This window comes from Rhipicephalus sanguineus, chromosome 5 (assembly GCF_013339695.2).
Source record: "Rhipicephalus sanguineus isolate Rsan-2018 chromosome 5, BIME_Rsan_1.4, whole genome shotgun sequence".
Lineage (NCBI taxonomy): Eukaryota > Metazoa > Arthropoda > Arachnida > Ixodida > Ixodidae > Rhipicephalus > Rhipicephalus sanguineus.
In genome coordinates, this window is record NC_051180.1 from 169,322,200 (window position 1) to 169,342,230 (window position 20,031).

The 20,031-nt window shown below is 45.8% G+C and overlaps 1 protein-coding gene across 1 annotated transcript in view; it reads left to right on the forward strand.

The window, feature by feature from the left end:
* The first annotated feature begins 274 nt into the window (after positions 1-274).
* LOC119395085 (sodium/hydrogen exchanger 10-like) overlaps positions 275-20,031 on the forward strand; it is a 72,779-nt gene continuing 53,022 nt past the window's right edge. The window contains exons 1-6 of the mRNA XM_037662377.2: positions 275-288; positions 7,433-7,491; positions 8,983-9,190; positions 11,762-12,029; positions 14,716-15,105; positions 17,896-18,102. Coding sequence (XP_037518305.1) covers positions 275-288; positions 7,433-7,491; positions 8,983-9,190; positions 11,762-12,029; positions 14,716-15,105; positions 17,896-18,102 — 1,146 coding nt within the window. The remainder of the gene's footprint in view (positions 289-7,432; positions 7,492-8,982; positions 9,191-11,761; positions 12,030-14,715; positions 15,106-17,895; positions 18,103-20,031) is intronic.

The following is a 20,031-nucleotide window of genomic DNA, read 5'->3' on the forward strand; positions in this document are numbered from 1 at the left end:
TTTTCTAGCTAACGAATTTTCGCCCCCTTAAATCCCGGCTTCTGGGTAAGACGGAAGAGCATCACCATCATCATCCTTAATAGGCATCTGCTTGACGATGCTCGAGCTAGAAGAAGAAGCTAAGTGCCGCCGCGCGGAAGCACGCAGTCGGCGCTGCTAGATCGAACGATCTTCATTTTCAGCGAACGCTGCCACTGGCCAGCCATTCAGCTGGGACGCATCTTTTTCTAGGTAGCCGGAAGCAGCGCACTCACTGCGTCGCCTTCTTCGCACGATGACCACGGTCAGGTACGTTTCTAGCACTTGTCGTGCGATGTGGCAGACGAATCCTGTCGCTGGAACCACACCTCGCTTTATATACTTAATTCTCGTATTGGGATGCTGTACGAAATAGTTTTTCTGCCATTTAGACGGAAAGGGAAAGTATTTGTATGTAAGAGTATGCGTTTGGAGGTATTGCATGCTAGAAATAGTAGTGTCAATGACACTGCCGGTGGACAGTTGCCAGTTCTACTGATCAGCAAAGAAATAAGGCCATCATAGTGCCGAGAAGAGTTTGCCGTGGTGGAGCGCACAGACGGAGCAAGTGTTTGATAATGATGCTATCACTTTATATGACCGCAAGACGTCACGAATTTCTGGAGAGATCGCCAGGAAGCGCGTGACTTCCGAAACTAACCTGCGCTATAAGACTGATGGGGGCCCACTAGGCTTTATTTGAATGCTCCATAGCGATGCAAAAAACCAGCCAAAGCTGTAGTCACTACTAGGAAGAACGTTCACCTTCCCGAATGGTTGAGGTTCACTGTTTATCGGAGTAATAACTTGTAAGCAGATGCTGTTAATAGGATGCGTATAGCGGTAAAAAAAAAACACAATTCACAGCTTGCACTTTGCACTGAGTCTCGGCTGGGCCTGGTTTGACTAGGCACACGTGCATCCACACACCGGTGCACTAAGTGTTCACGTGATCACATTGTGAATCACGAGTATTGACTAGGTATCGATCGGGTTCAACTGGGTGTATATTTCTTTCTATTTCGTTCTTTCTGTGTCACTTTCTTTCTTTCTGTTTCTTGCTGTTTCTATCGTTATTCTATTTGTTCCCTTTTTATCTCTCTCTATTTCTCGCTTCCTCTTTCTTTTTATCTCTCTATTTCTTTCTTTCTCTCTCAGTGTTTACCTCCCTTTCTCTCTCTGTCTTGATCTGTTTTTTTGTCTTTCTTGTGTCGCTGCCTTTCTCTTTCTTTCTCTATTTTTCTCTCAATCTTTTTTCCCTTTCTTTCTTTCTCTCTCGATTTCACTCTTTCTCTTTCTTTCGATCTATTTCTTCCTTCCTCTCTTTTTTTTCTCCCTCTTTCGTCCTCGCTATTTGTGCTCGCTCTCTCGCCCATTCGAGTTATTCGATCCCCCGTCGTACAAACCGGCTCAGCGGAAGAGCGTGCGCCGGGCGCCCGTGTTCGGGGAGCGAAGCGGAATTAATGAAGCGAGCGCGCGCCGGCATGATGATGATAGTTTCTTGTCTACATCGCGAAACGGACAAACGACAGGCATAACAGCTCTGCTGCAAAAGAAAGTGCGGTAGAGATGGGGGCTGAGAGCCCGCCTCGATGGTATAGTGGTTACGATGCTCAGCTGCAGGCGCGAGCTTTCTGGGTCCCGGGCGCCGCGGTGGCATTTCGATGGAGGCGAAATGCTAGAAGCCCGTGTACTGTGCGCCGTCACTCCCCGTCAAAGAAATACAGGTGGTCAAAATTTCCGGGGCCCTCCACTGCTGCGTGCCTCAATGATATATCCTGTTTTGGCACGCAAATTATTATCAGATGGTGGGTGACAGGCATAAGCGACATTAGGAGATAGACATGGCACCAGATTGTAATATACGGATGCACGTGAGTAGTTCAGAAAGGAAAGGGGGCAATAGGCTTCCACCTCAAATTGAAGATCAATAAGAAATTACGATCTTAATACTTAATTAATAATAATACATAATAATTAGTACGTTAAAATTCAGTTGAGATTGAATTTTTCTTCCAGCCACTTCTGATAGTGAACACATCAGAATGGTTGTCGGCCACTGACAAAGAACAATTATGAAAACAAATTTAGCGAATTCTCACGCTGAGCGAGGAGAGTTGGGAAAATTGTTTCACGCTCTCCTGGTCCTATAAGGGTTCAAAGAATCAAAATGCGGGTCACTGCGGCACGTGGTAGCACCCACTTTTAAGTAAAGATCAGCTTAAGAAATTAGGTTTAAGGAATAGTTGATATTTCAAATTCGAATGAGTGCCGTGAAGGTTTTGTACATCAGGGGCGTAGCCAGGAATTTTTCTTCGGGGGAGGGGGGGGTGTTCAACCATAGTTTATATATGTTCGTGCGTGCGTTTCTATGTGTGCGCGTATATATACGCAAGTAAAATTGAAAATTTTCGGGGGAGGGGGGTGTTGAACCCCCCCCCCCCCCCTTGGCTACGCCCCTGTCGTACATACACAAGTGGGAATATTACCGTGCTATTTCACCATGGACAAGTCAAGATTGGTGTGCATTGAACAAACTTTTACGCGAAAATTTTGAGGTGTGACACGGTCAGCACGGTACTGTTGCTAGGTGAGGAGGGCGTCCTCAGTCGTACTCCTGACGGAAGGTACGTTTTGTAACTTAGATGTGCATGCAGATTGTAACTGAAAGAAGCACAGTTCATTTATTTCTTATTGCGATAGCAATTACCGTCATGTCCCGTATGAAGTCCCAATTGATAAGATCCCCCTGCGCATCGTATATTCTACCGCGGGTAAAAGCGCGCGAGCGGGGGCGACGAACGCGGTCGAAGCAGATATCGAATGAGCCGGCCCCTTCCGTCGTCGGTCGGAGGGTGTATGCGATAACATCATCCCGCTCTGGAGGCCTGCCGTCGAAGACTCAGACAGGAAACGCTCCGCCCGTCTTTAACGAACATGAAAGACGTGAGAGGGGGGGGGGGGGCTGTCGCGCGATCAGCAACATTGAACTTTGAATCTAAGGGCGCGGTCGCGATCGCAGGCGCGCGCGCTATCTCGACAGCCATCATAGCGGGCAGCTCGTATACCCTTCTACGTGCTGCGCTCTCAACGCGAAGTGACTATGCGGACAGAGCATTGCTCCCTGGAGCGGCCGTATTCTCTTACACCAGCGTTTTGTAGTTACGCGAGATTGGATACCAAACAGTTAGCTGCCAGCCTCAATTCGTATAACACTACAATTTGTTGCTATCGCATTCATTGCTTCGCCCTTGCGGCGAAATTGCGACTTTTTTATATTATTCCACAGGCACCAGAGGAGCATTGAGTGGGGGGAGGGGAGGTTACAGAAAGCTTAAAATAATTAAAGCATCAGAGGAACTACATTGATGGAGAAACAAAAAAATTGTACGTTGGAAGGGAAACCGAAACACTTCAAGCAAATGTACTAAAAGACACAACGAAAAAAAAAGCATCGTTATACAGTCCAAAGAAAACACATAAACTTGCCATTACTAACGAATTTTGACAAGATTTTTAAGGGAAACTATCATCTGAAAGGTTATTCCATAGTGGGATGGCGCGCGGCAATGCATATAGATTAAATGACTGTGTGCGGCCGAAAATGCGCCTGAAACTGAGATGAATATGAAGTTGACCAGGTGTACGTGAAGGAATTTCAAGCGAGAGACAACTGGTCCATGAGTTACAGCAGTATTTATGAAAGACGTGTAGGAGGGTTACAAGTGGCGGGAATCTGAGTTAATAAGGCAAATATTGCCTTTAATTTGGGTAATGCTAGAATCACAATTATAATGAGAATTTATAAAGTGGGTTGCGCGGTTTTGAATGCATTCCAGTTTATCTCTTAGGTATTTTCGATGGGGAGACCAGATCGATGAAGCATATTCTGGTTGTGGGCGTACAAACGTTTGATAGGCCTGTTGCCGAATGGCAGAGGGAGAATGATGCAGATGCCGATGCAAAAATCCCAGAATTCTGTTAGCCTTAGCGCATATCTTCTCGACTTGGGTACACTAGGCAAGATTAGTGCGAAGATAAACACTAAAATGTTTGTAAGTAGAGATGCACGGACAATTTCAGCTTGACAGATTGAGTAAGGAAGTTAATGCGGGTTAAAGAAAGTACGTAGCACTTAGATGTGTTAAGCGCCGTCTGCCAACGGTCCCACCACTGATTAATTAAGTCAAGGTCTTTTTGTAAATCTCTGTGGTCTTCTTGACAGTTAATTGCTCTATAAATTGCGTAATCATCCGCGAAAAGTCGTATACAGGAGGAAATGTTACAAGGCAAATCATCAATATAAATTGGGAAAAGAATAGGCCCTAATACATTGCCCTGGGTCCCATCTGACATAACAAATGATGTAGAGGAGCTAAAGTTATTCACAAGTGTAAACTGCTGCTGGTAGAAAAATTACGAAACCAAAATATTGGTAGTGAGTTCGAAAATATGCGAAACTCAGTAGGCTAGATTAATGCAGGTGTGAAAATTACGGCAATAGTTACTTTAGCAAAACCTACTACCTTGCAGACAGCCTGGCAATGAGAGGCGACTAGCCTTACGATGTGTAGTTTTGTAAACTCTAAGAGTGGCCGGATATAATAATACTCTCGCGCTGGACGTAGTTGTGTAATTTTCGTTTATAAGGGTGTACACTTTGCCTTAAGGTATCGATGAGTGCATTATGTTGAAGTTTTATTGCTGAGTATGTAGAAAAGCACAACAGGGAGTTCTCAGTCTAAAACTATTGAAATGCGATATTTAATCCAGCATTAATTTACAACCACGACACAACAAAGGCATGTTCGTCGAGGATCGATATAAGAAGTCGGCAGTTTCTCAATTAGGCGAAATAAGACGCACCAGGCATTGCTGTGTGCGTTCATTTTACTCCCGCTTCTTCTGACATAGGTTTCAAAGCGATATGAAGAAATAGTTGAACGTTGTACACATAAAGACAACTGCTGTTGTACCATTCTTCTCAAATGCGTGCGCGTTTGCTTACAGCTCTTCCAGCACGCGCCGCCCGCTGAAGTACGTGGGTGATGAAACGAATTCGACCGTAGAAGTCGCCGGCGGATCTTTGTGAGTAAACACGAGCTTTTATTTACTGCTGCTAACCGCTTCGCTTGGAGCGCCCGCAGTTCACGATTACGTTACGATTCGCTGTCCTACTGTGAAATGCAAAGCGTACCGCCTAGAATACAAAGTATACTTTTGCGCGGCCAGGAGCTATAAAAGGTCAAACCACCTCCTATATTCCGAGACTGTTCAATGTATAGATCAAACCAAACTCATACGTTTGTGTATTGTGTTATTCTGGACACTGAAAATAGCCATGGGTAGACTTCTGCCGCGGTGACACATAAGGCCAAGAAATGGCACCAACTCTCCCAAGCAGTAAATTTTGAGTAGGTGGTGTGTTTTACAACATGAGGCTATACCAGCACTTATATTAGCTACACATGGTAATGCTGCTCGCTTTCGAGAATATTTTTACAGTGTCTTGAAAGAGCGCCAGTTGTGGGCAGCATCTCGCTGGGCAGGCACGCTTTTAGATGCGAAGTATCTTAAGGCGGAGCTCAATTTGGTGGTGGTGGTGGTGGTGGTGGTGGTGTGCGTTCTGACCACCCTTACTGCGCATGCGCATACCCTCTCCACACACCTCCTCTCCCCTCTCCACACCTCCTCTCCACTTTCCCTCTCCCCTTCCCCTCTCCACTTCCCCTCTCCACTTTCCCTCTCCCCTTCCCCTCTCCACTTTCCCTCTCCCCTTCTCCCCTCCCCCTTTCCACTCTTCCTCTGAAACGCGGGCTAGACATGCCGAAATTCTCCCCTGCTCAACGCCGCGATGAGCTCGAGCGCATGCGCGTCCCCTCCACTTCTCTCTCCTCTCCTACGCTGCCCCCCTCTCGCCCGCCTGTAGGCCGCGTTCCCCGCTCGCCCTGTGAGAATTAACGGCCAGGCTAGATGGAAGATACGACGCGCGTAGCGTCCCTCTTCGCGTTCCACGATGCGAGGTCGGTAGCATGCCCAACGAACGCCAACGGAACGCGATCGTGCAAGTGCTCCGGCTTCGCATCGCCTCATGGTCCCCTTTAGCGGGAGATGGTGTAATTTTTTGCTCCCAGCTCACCTTTGCGGCTTAACGAATGAAAGGCATTTTAGAGGCCGACTTCAAAACAATTACGATAAGTTTTGTTTTCGTTTTCTTTCTAAATGCGAAGCATTTCTGAGCGAGAAAATACCTTCACCATTTCTATCCGTCCTCCGTCCGTTCGTCCATCATGCATCATACAACATGCATCATGCAACATACATACGTACATACTACATACATACATACGTACGCACGTACGTACCTATGTATGTATGTATGTATGTATGTATGTATGTATGTATGTATGTATGTATGTATGTATGTATGTATGTATGTATGTATGTACGTACGTACGTCGTACATGTACGTACTTTCATACATACATACATACATACATACATACATACGTACATACATACATACATACATACATACATACATACATACATACATACATACATACATACATACATACATACATACATACATACATACATACATACATACATACATACATACATACATAGGTACATACATACATACATGCACCTACGTCTGGGCGCTCTCATGGTCATCTCCTTAACTTGATGCATACCAGAACTGGCATAGGAGGACATGAGATTGTGACGAACACGATTGACAGGTGATGGCATGAATAACGCGACTTGCTTTCGCATACGTCATGAAACCCCTTCCACTAGTCACGTGCGGCACATATCGGCATAACACTGGCCGTGGTATACGGGTATGAGCCACACGTGATTCACTACGCAGGGCCAGCAAGAATAGACATAGCAAATCTTAATGCGATAGCGTTAAGGAGCCCGTCTTGCAAGAAAATCGGGTGCCGGCGTCGATGGCGTTATCGATGTGCGAAAAATATTGCTTATTGTTGCTGCGAATGTCTTCGCTATCAGACTTGTCAGACGACGACTCTTCCGATATATAACCTTGGCTCAAAAATGTGACGCTTCATGTTTGACCAGTGTTATAAGTTTAATTAATAGCAGTTATCGATAATGTACGAGGTGGGAGTCTCTACACGGAGAAGTGTATTAAAGCAGGCTAAAGAATCACTAGGGTAGCTGTTTGGGCTTGTTGGTTTGGCATGACACAGGTTGAAAGCGCGAAAGACGAAGACAGAGAAGAGGCTTGACACACACATCGCTCGTGTGTGTCAAGCCTCTTCTCTGTCTTCGTCTTTTGCGCTTTCAACCTGTGTCAGGCTCAAGAATGTTTCAGCGCTTGCTAGCCGGTCTCCTAAGAAAGGTTCCCAATCTATTTTAAAAATTTCAAATGTTTCTTTTGCAGGGGTGACACAGGCGACTCCTTAGACTACCTCGTCATCTGCGCTGTCGTAATTGCTGCTGGTGAGTGGTTTTAGGTCTGACATACCGCGCGTTCTTACGGGCAATTGTTTGCATATTGTTTCGCTAAGTGAACCGCAAGAGATATTCGACATTGTCGTGAAGTCATGACGAAACGACCATCTGCGTGGTGGCACACGTGTTTATCGCGCATTGATTTGCTATGACAAGGGTCCTACAGGCAGCATATGATACTCACATACACAAATGGTGCCCGTGTTGTCTCTTCCCCTTCTTTCATTTACTTATCATAGTACCCACAGCGCCCAAGGGCATTACAGTGGGGGGGGGGGGGGAGAATATGTCGATACAGAATACAGGATCCAACACTTCAACATTACAATAAACGCAATTCACGGTCAACTTACGTACTGATACATGGTATATGCACAATATAAATCGGATTCATAGTACCGTTTTTTCCTTACACAACCTCTTCTTTGCCCCAGGTTCCGCACGCCTAACTTTTCCAACGTTCAAATGTGTGCACGCACGCGCATGCATATAGAGTTGGGAGCAGAGTCAAGAACTCAGCATAACACACACAAAAAAAGATATACATAATGTGAAGTCGGAAACGGAAATTTTGTACCTTGGTAGGCCTCTTTATTTTAAAAACAAATAACACAGACGCTCTCCACTTGCTCTTTGCTCTAGTTCAAACTCAATATTTTTGTTTGACGAAACAGAAATTACTTCGGCTCCCAGACGATGTTGTTAACGTCTCTCGACTATTTCAGCTACTTTCATGTACACAATTTCCTCATGCACCACATCAGTGTGCTGCCGATAATAAGCATAGGCCATAATAGCAGTTTTTACCTAATTACGACCCTTATATTAGAGCTTGCGCAAAACATGGACGCGAAGACACAATTTTGGAACATTGTGCGTTCTGGATACCGTTTTGTGCAAATTATTCCAAGTTTTCTTGTATGGCCGAGTATATTTTTTTTTGTGCGTGTTAAAATGTATCAAGACTTTGTGATTGGCGGATATTTATTTCGTCGTTAAGGACTTAAAAGCGTAAAAAAATTTAGCATAAAAGTGAAAGCAAAATTTTGGTACAATGAAAGAATGCAAACGTTCGTAGACTTTGCGAAACCGTCATTTTATGGCAGATACTTCTCGCACCTGGCTTTTCAGTGTGTCACGAAATGCAAATGGCTGTCACACGTACAAATTTTCTTCCGCTTTATGTATTTCGGGAAAATACTGTGCCAGTAATGCAGACATACATGTAATTTTCGCATTTATTCTAGAAATTCGTGCGCAACAGTTTGGTCAATTTAAGGGGATCAAGTATCCTAAATAAAAAAAAAGCAAACAAAAAAAGACGGTGAAATAAAAGAAGCAAGAATGATAAAATATAAAAAGGAAGCGGAACTTTAAAAGTAGGGAATCTTTAAAACCTCTGCAAAATGCAGCGTTTATCTTCCCTGAACTTCAGTGCAATGATTCAATATGCTGATTTTTCTCCCCGACCCAATGCAGTGGCATTGAAGAGAGTACAGCGCCAGATCCACGTCCCTTACACCGTGTTCATGCTGCTCGCCGGTGTGTGGTTCTCCTACCAAGACCTGCAAACCCAGGGCTCCCTCTCCACTTGGCTGCGCAACATCAAGTTTCAAGTGCTCATGGTGTTCGTGCCGGCAGCCACTGTCTACGCCACGCAAGGCATCAATCACTTCATCTTTCGCAGGTGCGTGCAAGCCGAACAAAGCAGTCACGCATTTACTCGGCCTAAAAAAAAGTTGTAGCAGGAATAGTTTAACGAGGATGGTCGCAGCCAATGCTGATGTTGTCCTTCATGAAGCATTTCTAAAAATATGCGCCCACGCTTCACCAAACGGTGACTCGACGACACTACTTTAGCGGTCCGAAAACGCGCCAAGCGCCTCAATTTCTTGGCTTAGTCGTACAAAATTCCCGAGGAAATAATGAGAGCTCCATAAAATTCGTGAAATGTCTGAACGCCCTTGCTTGCAGGCGGGCAGTAGAAAGATTTAGTTTCACGACGTGATTAGTCTACGTACGCAAACGTGAGAACTCCTCATACTTTGCGGCACTCGTCCGCTGCGTTTATCGTTTCGCGTACACAGATGCAGCGACAGAAGACTCCGTATGGAGCTTTCGCATACAGATTTCGCATATTTACGTGCTCCTAGGCGGCAGAAGAAAACACTGCTACAGAAAATAAGTTCAAGACCGTCGTGTTTTTGATGCAAGGTGAGCGCGAAGATTGTCGCATGGTCGCCACGTACTTTCGAGTAGCAAAATACCTTGCAGCCTACTCTTGTGACCCGCGTTTGTTGCGACTGCTCTCTTGGGCTGGTATTGTCGACGTCCTCATGATGGAGACAAAGCGACAGTGTTTATGAAGCTCACTGATAGACATGGAGGCTGTAATGTGATGCAACTGAGAGTCAGAGCTGCTGCTGTCACCCTTTTACTCTGGCCGCCGACAGGCGCACAGCGATTTCAGTACATCTCACTGCACACTGTATTCAGTCTTCGACATCACTTAGGTGTCAGTTTTTCGAAAACGGTCGCGCGGAGCATCACTGGGAGCGTCACCAAATGGTTTTACACCATCTTGAAACCTGTCTACCTGCCCTCTTTCGAGAGTTCCGTAATCTCGGGAAACCGCAGCGTACTACCGCCATGTACATAGAGCACGCGACGCAAGCGCGAATATTTCACGCGTGTCCGCAAGGCGCACGAGCGGCCTCTACGCACTGCGCATGCGCATTTGTGTCACGTAGGAGCTATACGCACGCCAACTCTTCCACGTACGTGAAGTTAAAGCTGTGTATTCTCGCAGGTGTTTAATTTCGCGTGATAAGACGCAATTATTTGGCGTCGTTATGGGAGCATTGGACTTGTTCAAAATCAGCCATCGGATAACTTTAAGGCGAAAGCCTTAAGTGGCTCGTGCTGCGATTAGCTTGAGCGAAACACGACAGGCGAGAAAAGTGGTACAAAGACGCATGCCATGTTCTCCGAGCGAGCGGCGTGTGGATAGAGAGCGAGCGGGGCGCGCAGACAGAAATACACATAACTTACGCCATCAATGACGGCTTGTTGTTACGTCATTATGACATCATGACATGACGTCATATGGTGATTTCATCGCACGACATCGTCGCTGAGTCGAAGGGGGTCCGATACCGAAGGTAGTGCAACACTAAGTGAAGTGCAGAAAGCTTCGCAGTGGGTCGGGGAAGGAATAAGTGCAGCCGACTGAGAACGTCAAGCTATTGCTTGTCTCGCGCACCTACATCTCGTTATATCTTGCACAAGTCTGATCCCCGATTGTATAATTTAATTCATTACTACGTGTAGCAGGCCTTCGCTTTCAAGTGTTGCAGAAATGCCGAACTTTTTAACATGTATTTATGTTTTTCCGGAGTCGATATACACCCAACTGACATCAATCGCATGCGTATTCGGGGCGTCTTTCACGGTTACCTACAAATTTAAACTGTGCTTGGTCTTGTAAGTTGGGAGACGACCGCCCGGTCGGTCGTTCTGTCCAAATGACGGGGAGGTTACTAAAGAAATGGTATGCTCGTTTACAGGTATAATCCCGTGTACATTTCCAGAACGTAAAGGGATGTATTATACCGCTGGTTTCGGCAGTCATAGCCTTCTCCCATGGAACAGAGTGAAAGGATCGGAAGCCTCTTCAGCCACTTTGTTGCTCGCAATATTTCTTCATTGCTCATGTTCAGCGGTGGGATTGCGCGCTGGGCAAACATTCAATTACTGTGCTTTTCCCATGTCGTGGTTCGTAACTCGTAAAGCAGGGCATTTAACGTGCGCATGTATCACTCGCTTCAAGCGCCTTTCCTCGAGACATATTTGGATTTCGTTTGCACCAGGCAGCTGCTTCATGCTGCGCTACCATTGCAAGTGAATGCCCGTGCATGCTTGTTTCTAATTTTTTAAATAGAACATTAGGCGGGGTGAATCACTGGCACGTGTATATATGTTTAGATATTTGCAGTTGCATTATTGACGTCCAGAAGTAGTTGTTATGGGGCTAGTTGGTGTCTTAAGTTTGACTGGACATCGTGTTACACGAGAGCATGATAAGTTATCTTTGACCGTTAATAAAGCGCTTGTAGTCGCAACCGTCTATATCCTGTTCCCCCTTTTCACGTTCGCACTAGTAAAACAACAGCGTGTGAGGCGGCCATTGGACTGTTTTACTGACTATGCAATGGACTGTTTTACCGACTGTGGAATAAAGGTGTCGCGATACTTTCAGGTGCCACAGGGAGATACTGGTGTTTGCCGTCGGTACGCTCGTCATCAGCACAGTGGTTTCGGCCCTGTACGCGTACAGCTTCCTGGGCCCCATGAACATAAACGATTGCTTGCTCTTCGGCATACTGCTGTGCTCCAACGAGCGACTGCCCATTGCCGACGAGCTGTTCGAGGAAGGGCGCTACCCGATTTTAACGACCATGCTGCAAGCGGAGTCGGTCCTGAACAACCTCTTCGTCTGGTCTGTCTTGGACATCATCGAGGCTAACGTATGTGCACAGCTCAACGCAGTGATAATGTCATTTCCAGCCGCCAAACGATAGCCACTCCTCAAAGACTACCGTACCCGAAGCAGTAAACAGAAAAGCGATTCTGCGACTGCGCTTTTAATTTGCAGAATTATTTTTCCTGCAGTGGAGCAGCTCATTTTGAAAGACAACCGGCACGCTGAGCCTACGAGAAATTTTTCATGCTTGACTGGGTGCTCTTTCCTTACTTTTAATGCTATATGCAATTCAACCCTGCAGTACTGCATCAGGCTCGATTATGCCCATGCATGACCTTGATACGTTGAGTGTACGTTAATAGTTGGATGCACGGGCTGTGTGCGTGCCTGTGTAAGAGTGGTATGTGTGCGTGTGTTACGGCTGCAACGTTGAAAAGGCCGCTTATTGGTATTGTACGTCGGTCAGCTTATAATTGTTTTATTAAGGCAAAAGCCTTAAATGCCTCATAAAACGCGAAACTTTAACGTAGGCGTGGGCGTCCCACGGTGTCGGGGACGAGTGATGCGAAAAAATCATCACGTCATGACGTCACCATATGACGCCACGATGACGTCACAGATCGCAACAATTTGTGACGTCATTATGACGTCACTGTGAGGCAACGTGACGTAACGTCACAAGATGACGTAATCACATGACGTCGTAGCTTGGTCAAAGGTGGTCTGATCACGGAGGCAATTCAAAACTACGTTAGGTGCAGAAAGCTTTCGAAGTGGGGCAGGATCAATACATCGACTGAGGAGAAAAAGAAGATGGCTTTCGCCTTCGAGTCGTCTTAGGGGAATGCATAAGGGACCCTATGAGCTTTTAACAGTGAGGTAGCAGTGATTTGTGAAATTTTAGAGAATCACGGCCTTACATTCTGCAAGCTTTTTCTTCCGAAGCGTTATAATAAGAATGAGTTATCTGCATTTACATCACCCGTCCCTGTTATGTGCATTGTCCGTTTAAAATTTTGTCGGCGTATAACGCTTTCAAGCACGCATGAAGAAATTTTACTAAATAATTTATCCAGACACAGCCACATCACCTCGTCGAACATCGTCCTTGATGTATACCCCTTTCTGTCGGCGATTTCTTTTGTTAGTAAATTACGACGTTGCTAAAGAGATATATTTAGTCTCTACGTACCACTTGTACACGTAATTTCCTTCTCATGACTGTATTATTATTATTAATTTCCTTCTCACGACTGTATTATTATTATTAATTTCCTTCTCATGACTGTGTTTTGTGTGTCTCAATTACGCCGAATATAGGTAGGCTGCATTATTTAGTCTGTCGAGGATACTGAGAGAAGTACAAAGCAAGAATAACGTACAACAAACAGAACCTAACATAAGTGTAGCACTGTGTAAAAAGTATGCAGTGCATGTAAAGTTACGTTCGAGTTCTACAGCACATTACACTTAACGTATATCTCCAAAATATACACTTAGTGTAGCCTTCATATATAGCCTTAGTAACGACTGTCTTGAACTTTGAAACTCACAAGAAGTGTTGGCAAAGGCTATATTTCGTGATACACACGCATCTACCTTTGCAGAAAAGTTTAGCATAACCCTCGAGCTTTCGCAAATTTTGTTTAGGTGGTATTTATACTACTGGCAAGGCGACGGTATAACTACTGCCTCTCTCGCAAAGCATTCACAACTTTGCCAAGTGCTTGCTTGCAAAATATATACCATAGATGCCGATTACTTTAAGGACGTTGAGCTTCGCCTTCGCGAGACACCCAATTTAACCCTTTCCCAATCGGCTTGATGTAACGTAAAATTCTCATGAAGGAAAGAAGATGAGCTCATTTTTCGTTGTTAGACGCACTATTAATGAGAACTAACAGATAATAACGCCAAGGAAAGTATAGAAGATGCTATTTGTAGTAATTAGGATATAAATGTGAAGAAAGTAAAGTGGACGAAAAGATAACTTGCCGCCGGTCGCGGTCCCTACCACCAAAACCAGATATGCAGAATAATGCACGGAAGCCCCACAGATAAAATGAAAGTGCGAGACATGCGTTCGGGCTGCGTCCATCTCCGTACCAAACAAAGAATGCTTTCGATATTGTGATGCCGTGGTCGCACGCTGGTCGTCTATACTATCACAGCTGAGGACGCACGCCATATTTGATCCCTGAATATGGCAGATCAGTTCTGCGAGACTCTGCAATGTGAATGAAGAGCTAAGAAAAGGAAATTTGACAATCACCGGTCTGCAACACAAATCTACAACACAAGGCAGTGCACGTACCTTGTTTCCCACCGTCTTTGGTGTGTGTCCGTCGGTGTGATATTGTCTCGCACACTTACGTCGGAGCCACCACCAAACTTAATGGCCATATTCGGAGAGACATGATTCAGATAAAACAAGGAATTCGCATACCAGTTATACTACGAATTTCAATACCGCGTTTCACTGCGTGAGCACAGTCCATACCGTGTTCTTCTCCATGATGCAATTCCCGGTTCAATACATTCGAAACTACCCAAAACACAGTATACTGAAAATGCATACGAGTGTGTACTCGCTAACGCCAGTTAGTAAGGGCGCATCTGATGCGAAGATTGTGGAGAAAACTATAGGTCACGTTTCGAGCATTTTGTTCACGTAAATAAATATATAAACAAATAAATAAATTACTGCCGTCTCTGCACCCTTGCCGCAGGAACATCAAGGTCTAGCGACGATACTGAACCACCTTCTGCTGTCGCACGTGCTCGGGACCTTAGGCGGCGTAGTGATGGGTGCCTTGGCCATCTGGTCGCTGCGTGTGTCACCTCAGAGCCAGAGCAGCAACACGTACCTCCACATTTGCATGACGTACGCGACTTTCTGCCTGCTCGAGGTGATGGGCACGTCGGGTGTGGACGGCGTGGTCGCCTTCACGCTGGTCACCACGTCGCACCGCCTGGTCGCCTGCACCGAGCTCGAGGGCTTGCTGCACAAGTACTGGTCCACCATCTACGACGTGTCTGGGTTCCTGTCGCTTTTCATTTCGTCCCTCTACACCGGGGAGCTGCTGCTCATATTCTACGGAAACGCCGGAATGTCGCAGGCACGTGAACAGGTCGATGCTAGCAATACTCTGCGTACGGTTTCTGCGTAAGCGTTTTGAGGCCATTAAGGATTTCTGTGGCTCTTCTGCAAAGAAAGCTTAAAGATAAGTAGAAAAGGACAACACAAATGTCGGGCCAAGTTACAATGCAACCAAGCACAATGAGTTTGTATGAAAGAAGACGTAAATGTTTATTCGTCAAAACGGTGTGCCTTGCGATGCCCGGTACGACCCTGAGGTGGGAAGGCTCCCTAGTAAACGGGAATCTCGAATTCCTTCTTTCGACGAGTTGTCGCTCTTCTTCGACGTCAATGAGCACGAGCTTGGCCTGTTATGTTTGGATTAGCTGGTCTTCGTTTGTTTGTAGTGCTTGGTTCACATCCGTTACCGGTTGCATATAGTTGTTTGCATGACACGGGCATTCCAGGCAGCGATATGAAATGTCCCGCCCCGTGGTACAATGACATTCAGTGATGAAAATATTGAGATTACGAAAATAAGCCTAATTAAATGTTTGCATTATTGACGGTTGGGCGTTGGTTATAGCAGGTAGGATCCCAAAATGGTATATTCTGACGTATATGCTGTGATGACTTTTCTTCACCCCGAGTACTCGGTATCGCACAAACGTAGCGTAACCTACACGATGATGATGATCACAAAGAGGTGACGATTAGGATGCACAAAGGTATGACGACGATCATAATATACGGATGAGGACGATTGGCATATTAAACGCCCATACTTTCCGTTGATACTACGCGAAATTCAACAAAGTGATACAACTGAACATATCAGGCCGGGTGACGATATTGATGCGAAAGCATCATATGGCTCATTTAACGAAGAAAGCCTGCACATGTAGCAAGAAAAAGGCCGTGAAATTATTATTGCCCGCAATGCCTCTACATAGCAGAGTGGTGCTCTTAAATAGCATTCGGTGCTTGATCACTGTGAAGCAGTCTGAACAAAGCAGGAATAAACAATGACGGCAGAAATGAAAGGACGCTCAAGCGAAATACGGGTTAAATTAGAGGAACGAGGGTACATTTTTTTCTTTGACGTACATGCTGTTGAAATAAGCAGCGACAAGTAAAGCGCAATGCGCTTTATTTGGCTGATGGTTTCTTCCAGGAAAGAACGCGTTGTCTTTCCGTGAAAAGTTGATGATCTCATATGAGACATGCCGCAGAATCCAAGGATTAGATTCTCCCTGCGGTTCCTTAACGAAAACCTAAGTTCACCCGTCTTATTGTATTTAACTCTAATTTAATGGCGTCCGCTGTGGTGGGCTCAAAAAAGTGACCTTTAGCTCAGCAGCACAATGCTATAGCCAGTGGGCTACCGCTGATAGCTCTTGGCTTCTTTAGGCAGTTGCAAAAGCACAATCGGGCACCCGTGCAGGCACACACACAGCCGCAACTCAAGCACTGCTGTTTGACAAGGCAGATGTATCCACAAACAATTCAGCACGAAAGTGAAGCGTTTAGCGCGAATGTGTTTTAACAGCAAAGCCGTTTAGGAAATCGTTCCTTGTGAGTCAATCCAGAAAACTATAATTATCATAAGCGGGTATGTGCAACAAAAATTGAGTAAATCCCACTACTCACCACAGGTCCACTAAAAAAGAAGGCAAGAGTTAGCCCAACAAACGGATGCGAAACGACGGCGGCGAGCCGCAGACCCCGAGTAGGTAGAACTAGGAATACTAGGGAACGGGAATGGCAATGGCGGCTGCGAGAAGACCCTGAAGCGATGGAAGGCCTATGCCAACGACGACATGTCCGTAGATCATCAGAGGTGCGAGCGCTTGGTTTCAGCGCCCTGGTTCTGTCACTGGAGTTTGGACATCTGTGTCGTGTCTGTGACCGTCTGTGGTTTAAGTCGAACCTCTCTGCGCTGAGAATCAACGTAGAAACAACCAGCTAAAGCCTAGCAACAACCTAGAAGCAACCAGATTAGTCTTCAGAATCGTCCAGTTTCTCTCTTTCAAGCCTTGCGCGGATTAGTTCAAGATTCACCAAATTAAAAAAAAAAAAGAAAAGAGAACTTTAGGTGACGTTACTGTTCCGTTTAAGTTTCTGTAATGGCGTTAGCCTCCAGCATTTCATGACCTGTTGGTTCACTTCAATAGATTTTAGAATGAATGAAGACTATGTTGGAAAAAGTGGGTATGTGCTATCTTGAGGGCAGATACCCACAAATAACGGCCTGATCTTTTAATGAGCTGGTTCAGTCATGTTAAGCGCCCTCGACCAGTGGAGCTGCGCTTCCCTCTGCGTGACCTCCGCAATCAGCGGGTCTCGGAAGCCGCGTAGAAAGAAGAGCGTGGTTACCATCTGCTCCGCCAGGTGCCGCAAGGATCCCAGCTGTTAACGAGAGACGTCTGCTATTTTAATTAACCAATTCAATTAATTTTAATTATTTATTGGTCCTTATCATAAATGAACTGATACTCTGACATCATATGTACCCTGTGTCCCCATAGAACACTTTGAGCCATGAGCTCCTTTTTATATGCGTCTTTATTTTTTATTAATGATTTCATAACATTCGAGCCAACGGTCAACTTCCCATTGGCTGTGGGCGAATTCCGTAATGCTCCTTGAAAAACCAGATGTCGCCATATGCTAGCGCGATACAAAACGTTCAAGGCTCACACCTTAATGACAGTTCATATCACATAAACCAAAATTGACGAAATAACGCTCGTCTTTATTCAGTGAAATGCTGGAGAAGCAAAGCGCCATCGATAACTTCTGAGAGTAAGCAGGCTGTCTTATCTTGCAGGTCTCGATGGCCTACATGGTGCGCACGGCGGCGCGGCTCTTCTCGGTGGTCGCCCTGTTCCCCATCATCGAGCAATTCGGCTACCCTGTGTCTTGGCGGCAAGCCATGGTCACAGTGTGGATGGGCCTGAAAGGACCGCTCAACATCACCGTCATCACGTACCTCTACCACTACCAGTCGACCCTCAATGTAGACTACGTGGGAAGGGTACGCGTGCCTTTGAATTATCGAGCTCGGGGCAATAAAGCATGGAAACCCAAGCCGTTCGGGCTTCCATGCTTAGGTGTATTATAACGAGAAGTCGCATTGCACTTGTTTATAACGGGCCTCTTTCTGTATGCCCTAGTCTATATGTAAGCGTGCATGATTACGGTCCGTAAACTAAACCTCCGCATTCATGGGAAGCTCCAGCCACTTCGATTTCTCTCTTGACAGTCCGCATGCTATAGAAATGCTGTCATCACTCACTGTTCCATCATGAGGAATAAGTTTGGCACTTACAAGGGAGGCTGGTATCAGACAGGCAGAAACACTAATGCAGGTGCGGAGTTGAAGCAATTAGACGATGTCCGAATAAGTACTGTTTCGGAATTTGGCGAAAACAAGTCCTTTTGTCGTCGAAACTCTCGCTTCAAATATGAAACCACAGAATTAGTAAGGGTGTAGTAAGGTTGAAGTCTGGGTCATTTGGTACAAAAGGCTCAAAGAATAAACCAGTCAAGAAGACGACGAACAAATGAGAGAAGTGGCACACACAGACCGACTGGAGTCGAATAATAAGGGTGAAATCTGTAAGCCTTGTTGGCACATTATTTTAACGCCGAATTCCAGCAAATAGTAAGGCAACAGGGAAATCCAAGATTAAGAAACGAAGTGGGAGGAAGGGTGTTGCACACGTCCTGTTACTTGGTTCGTTACGCGTGGTTTTTTTTTTGTTTCCTTACCATTTGCTGGCTCTCTGTGTTTATTTACGTCCAGTGCAGGAGGAACGCATTTCCCAGTGATGTCCTTTTGACCCTATGCTGTGCAAGCTGGTTCATTTTATACGTGCAAACTACCTGATTTCGTCACTACGTCCAACCCTCTGCCTTCCTCGGCCATGTCTTATTTCCCTTGGTGTCCATTCTGTCGCAATAAGGGGGCAATGGTTCTCTGTCCTGCGCATTACGTGGCATGCCCAGGTCATCTTTGTGTTCTTAATGTCAGTTAGAATGTCGGCTCCCCGTTTGTGAACTAACACACTCTGCTTTCTCCCGGTCTCATGACGGGTGCCCATACCAGACTCCCAATTGGAGGATAAAGGTCGTCTCCAGATTTTCTTGATAGGCCTTATTTCAGCCATGTTCAAAGCGTCGGTTTGGGTAAAAAAATATTCTAAAATTTCAGTATTGGCGTCCATCTCGGCCAGGTTCATCCGCTTTTTCGATTGCCCTGAACTCAGCATGGCCATGTATTTAGTGAAATTCGATGCAATGCCCAACAATCTGAACTACCGCCTGTCCCTCACATTTTGTAAGGCCGCCTTAGAATCCGTAAAACCAACCAGTGTGTTTGGGTGCTGCTGTCGAAGTGTAAAAGCAAGGGCCTCCTTAAAGGGCCCCTCACCAGACCACATAGCAAATTTTAGTTAGACGCTGGAAGGTGTTGTGTGCCAAATGAAGAGCAGTATGCGGCAAGAATTTTTCAAATCGGTTCATTACGAGCTGAGAAAAACAATAAGTTGTAGCGGCGCGAAACCATGATGCGAGGAGGCGAGTTTCAAACCCTTGCCACTCGCCCCGTGTGCCCTTAGCAAGACAAATCCCTTCCCTGCCCTCTTCACTTGACACATACGCATGAACACGTCATGCGCATGCATGGTCACGTGCGCATGACGTGCCCCAGCCAGCCCGAGCACGCGAGCAGCGTTGCATGGCCGCTACCTTTTTTTTTTATGTAGCGGCCGTGGGCGTTTTGTCGGCGTTCTCTGTGGTGTACTGCCTGTTTCTGCGGGACGGGCATGAAAGTTGAGACATTTGAAAGAGTGGCGGTATCATGAGCCAGTGCCGCATTAACGTTTACTTGGACGCGGTAGAATAAATGAGCATAATGAGTGCTCGAACGCGCCAGATCATGACTTTTGTTTCCAGGGCTGGC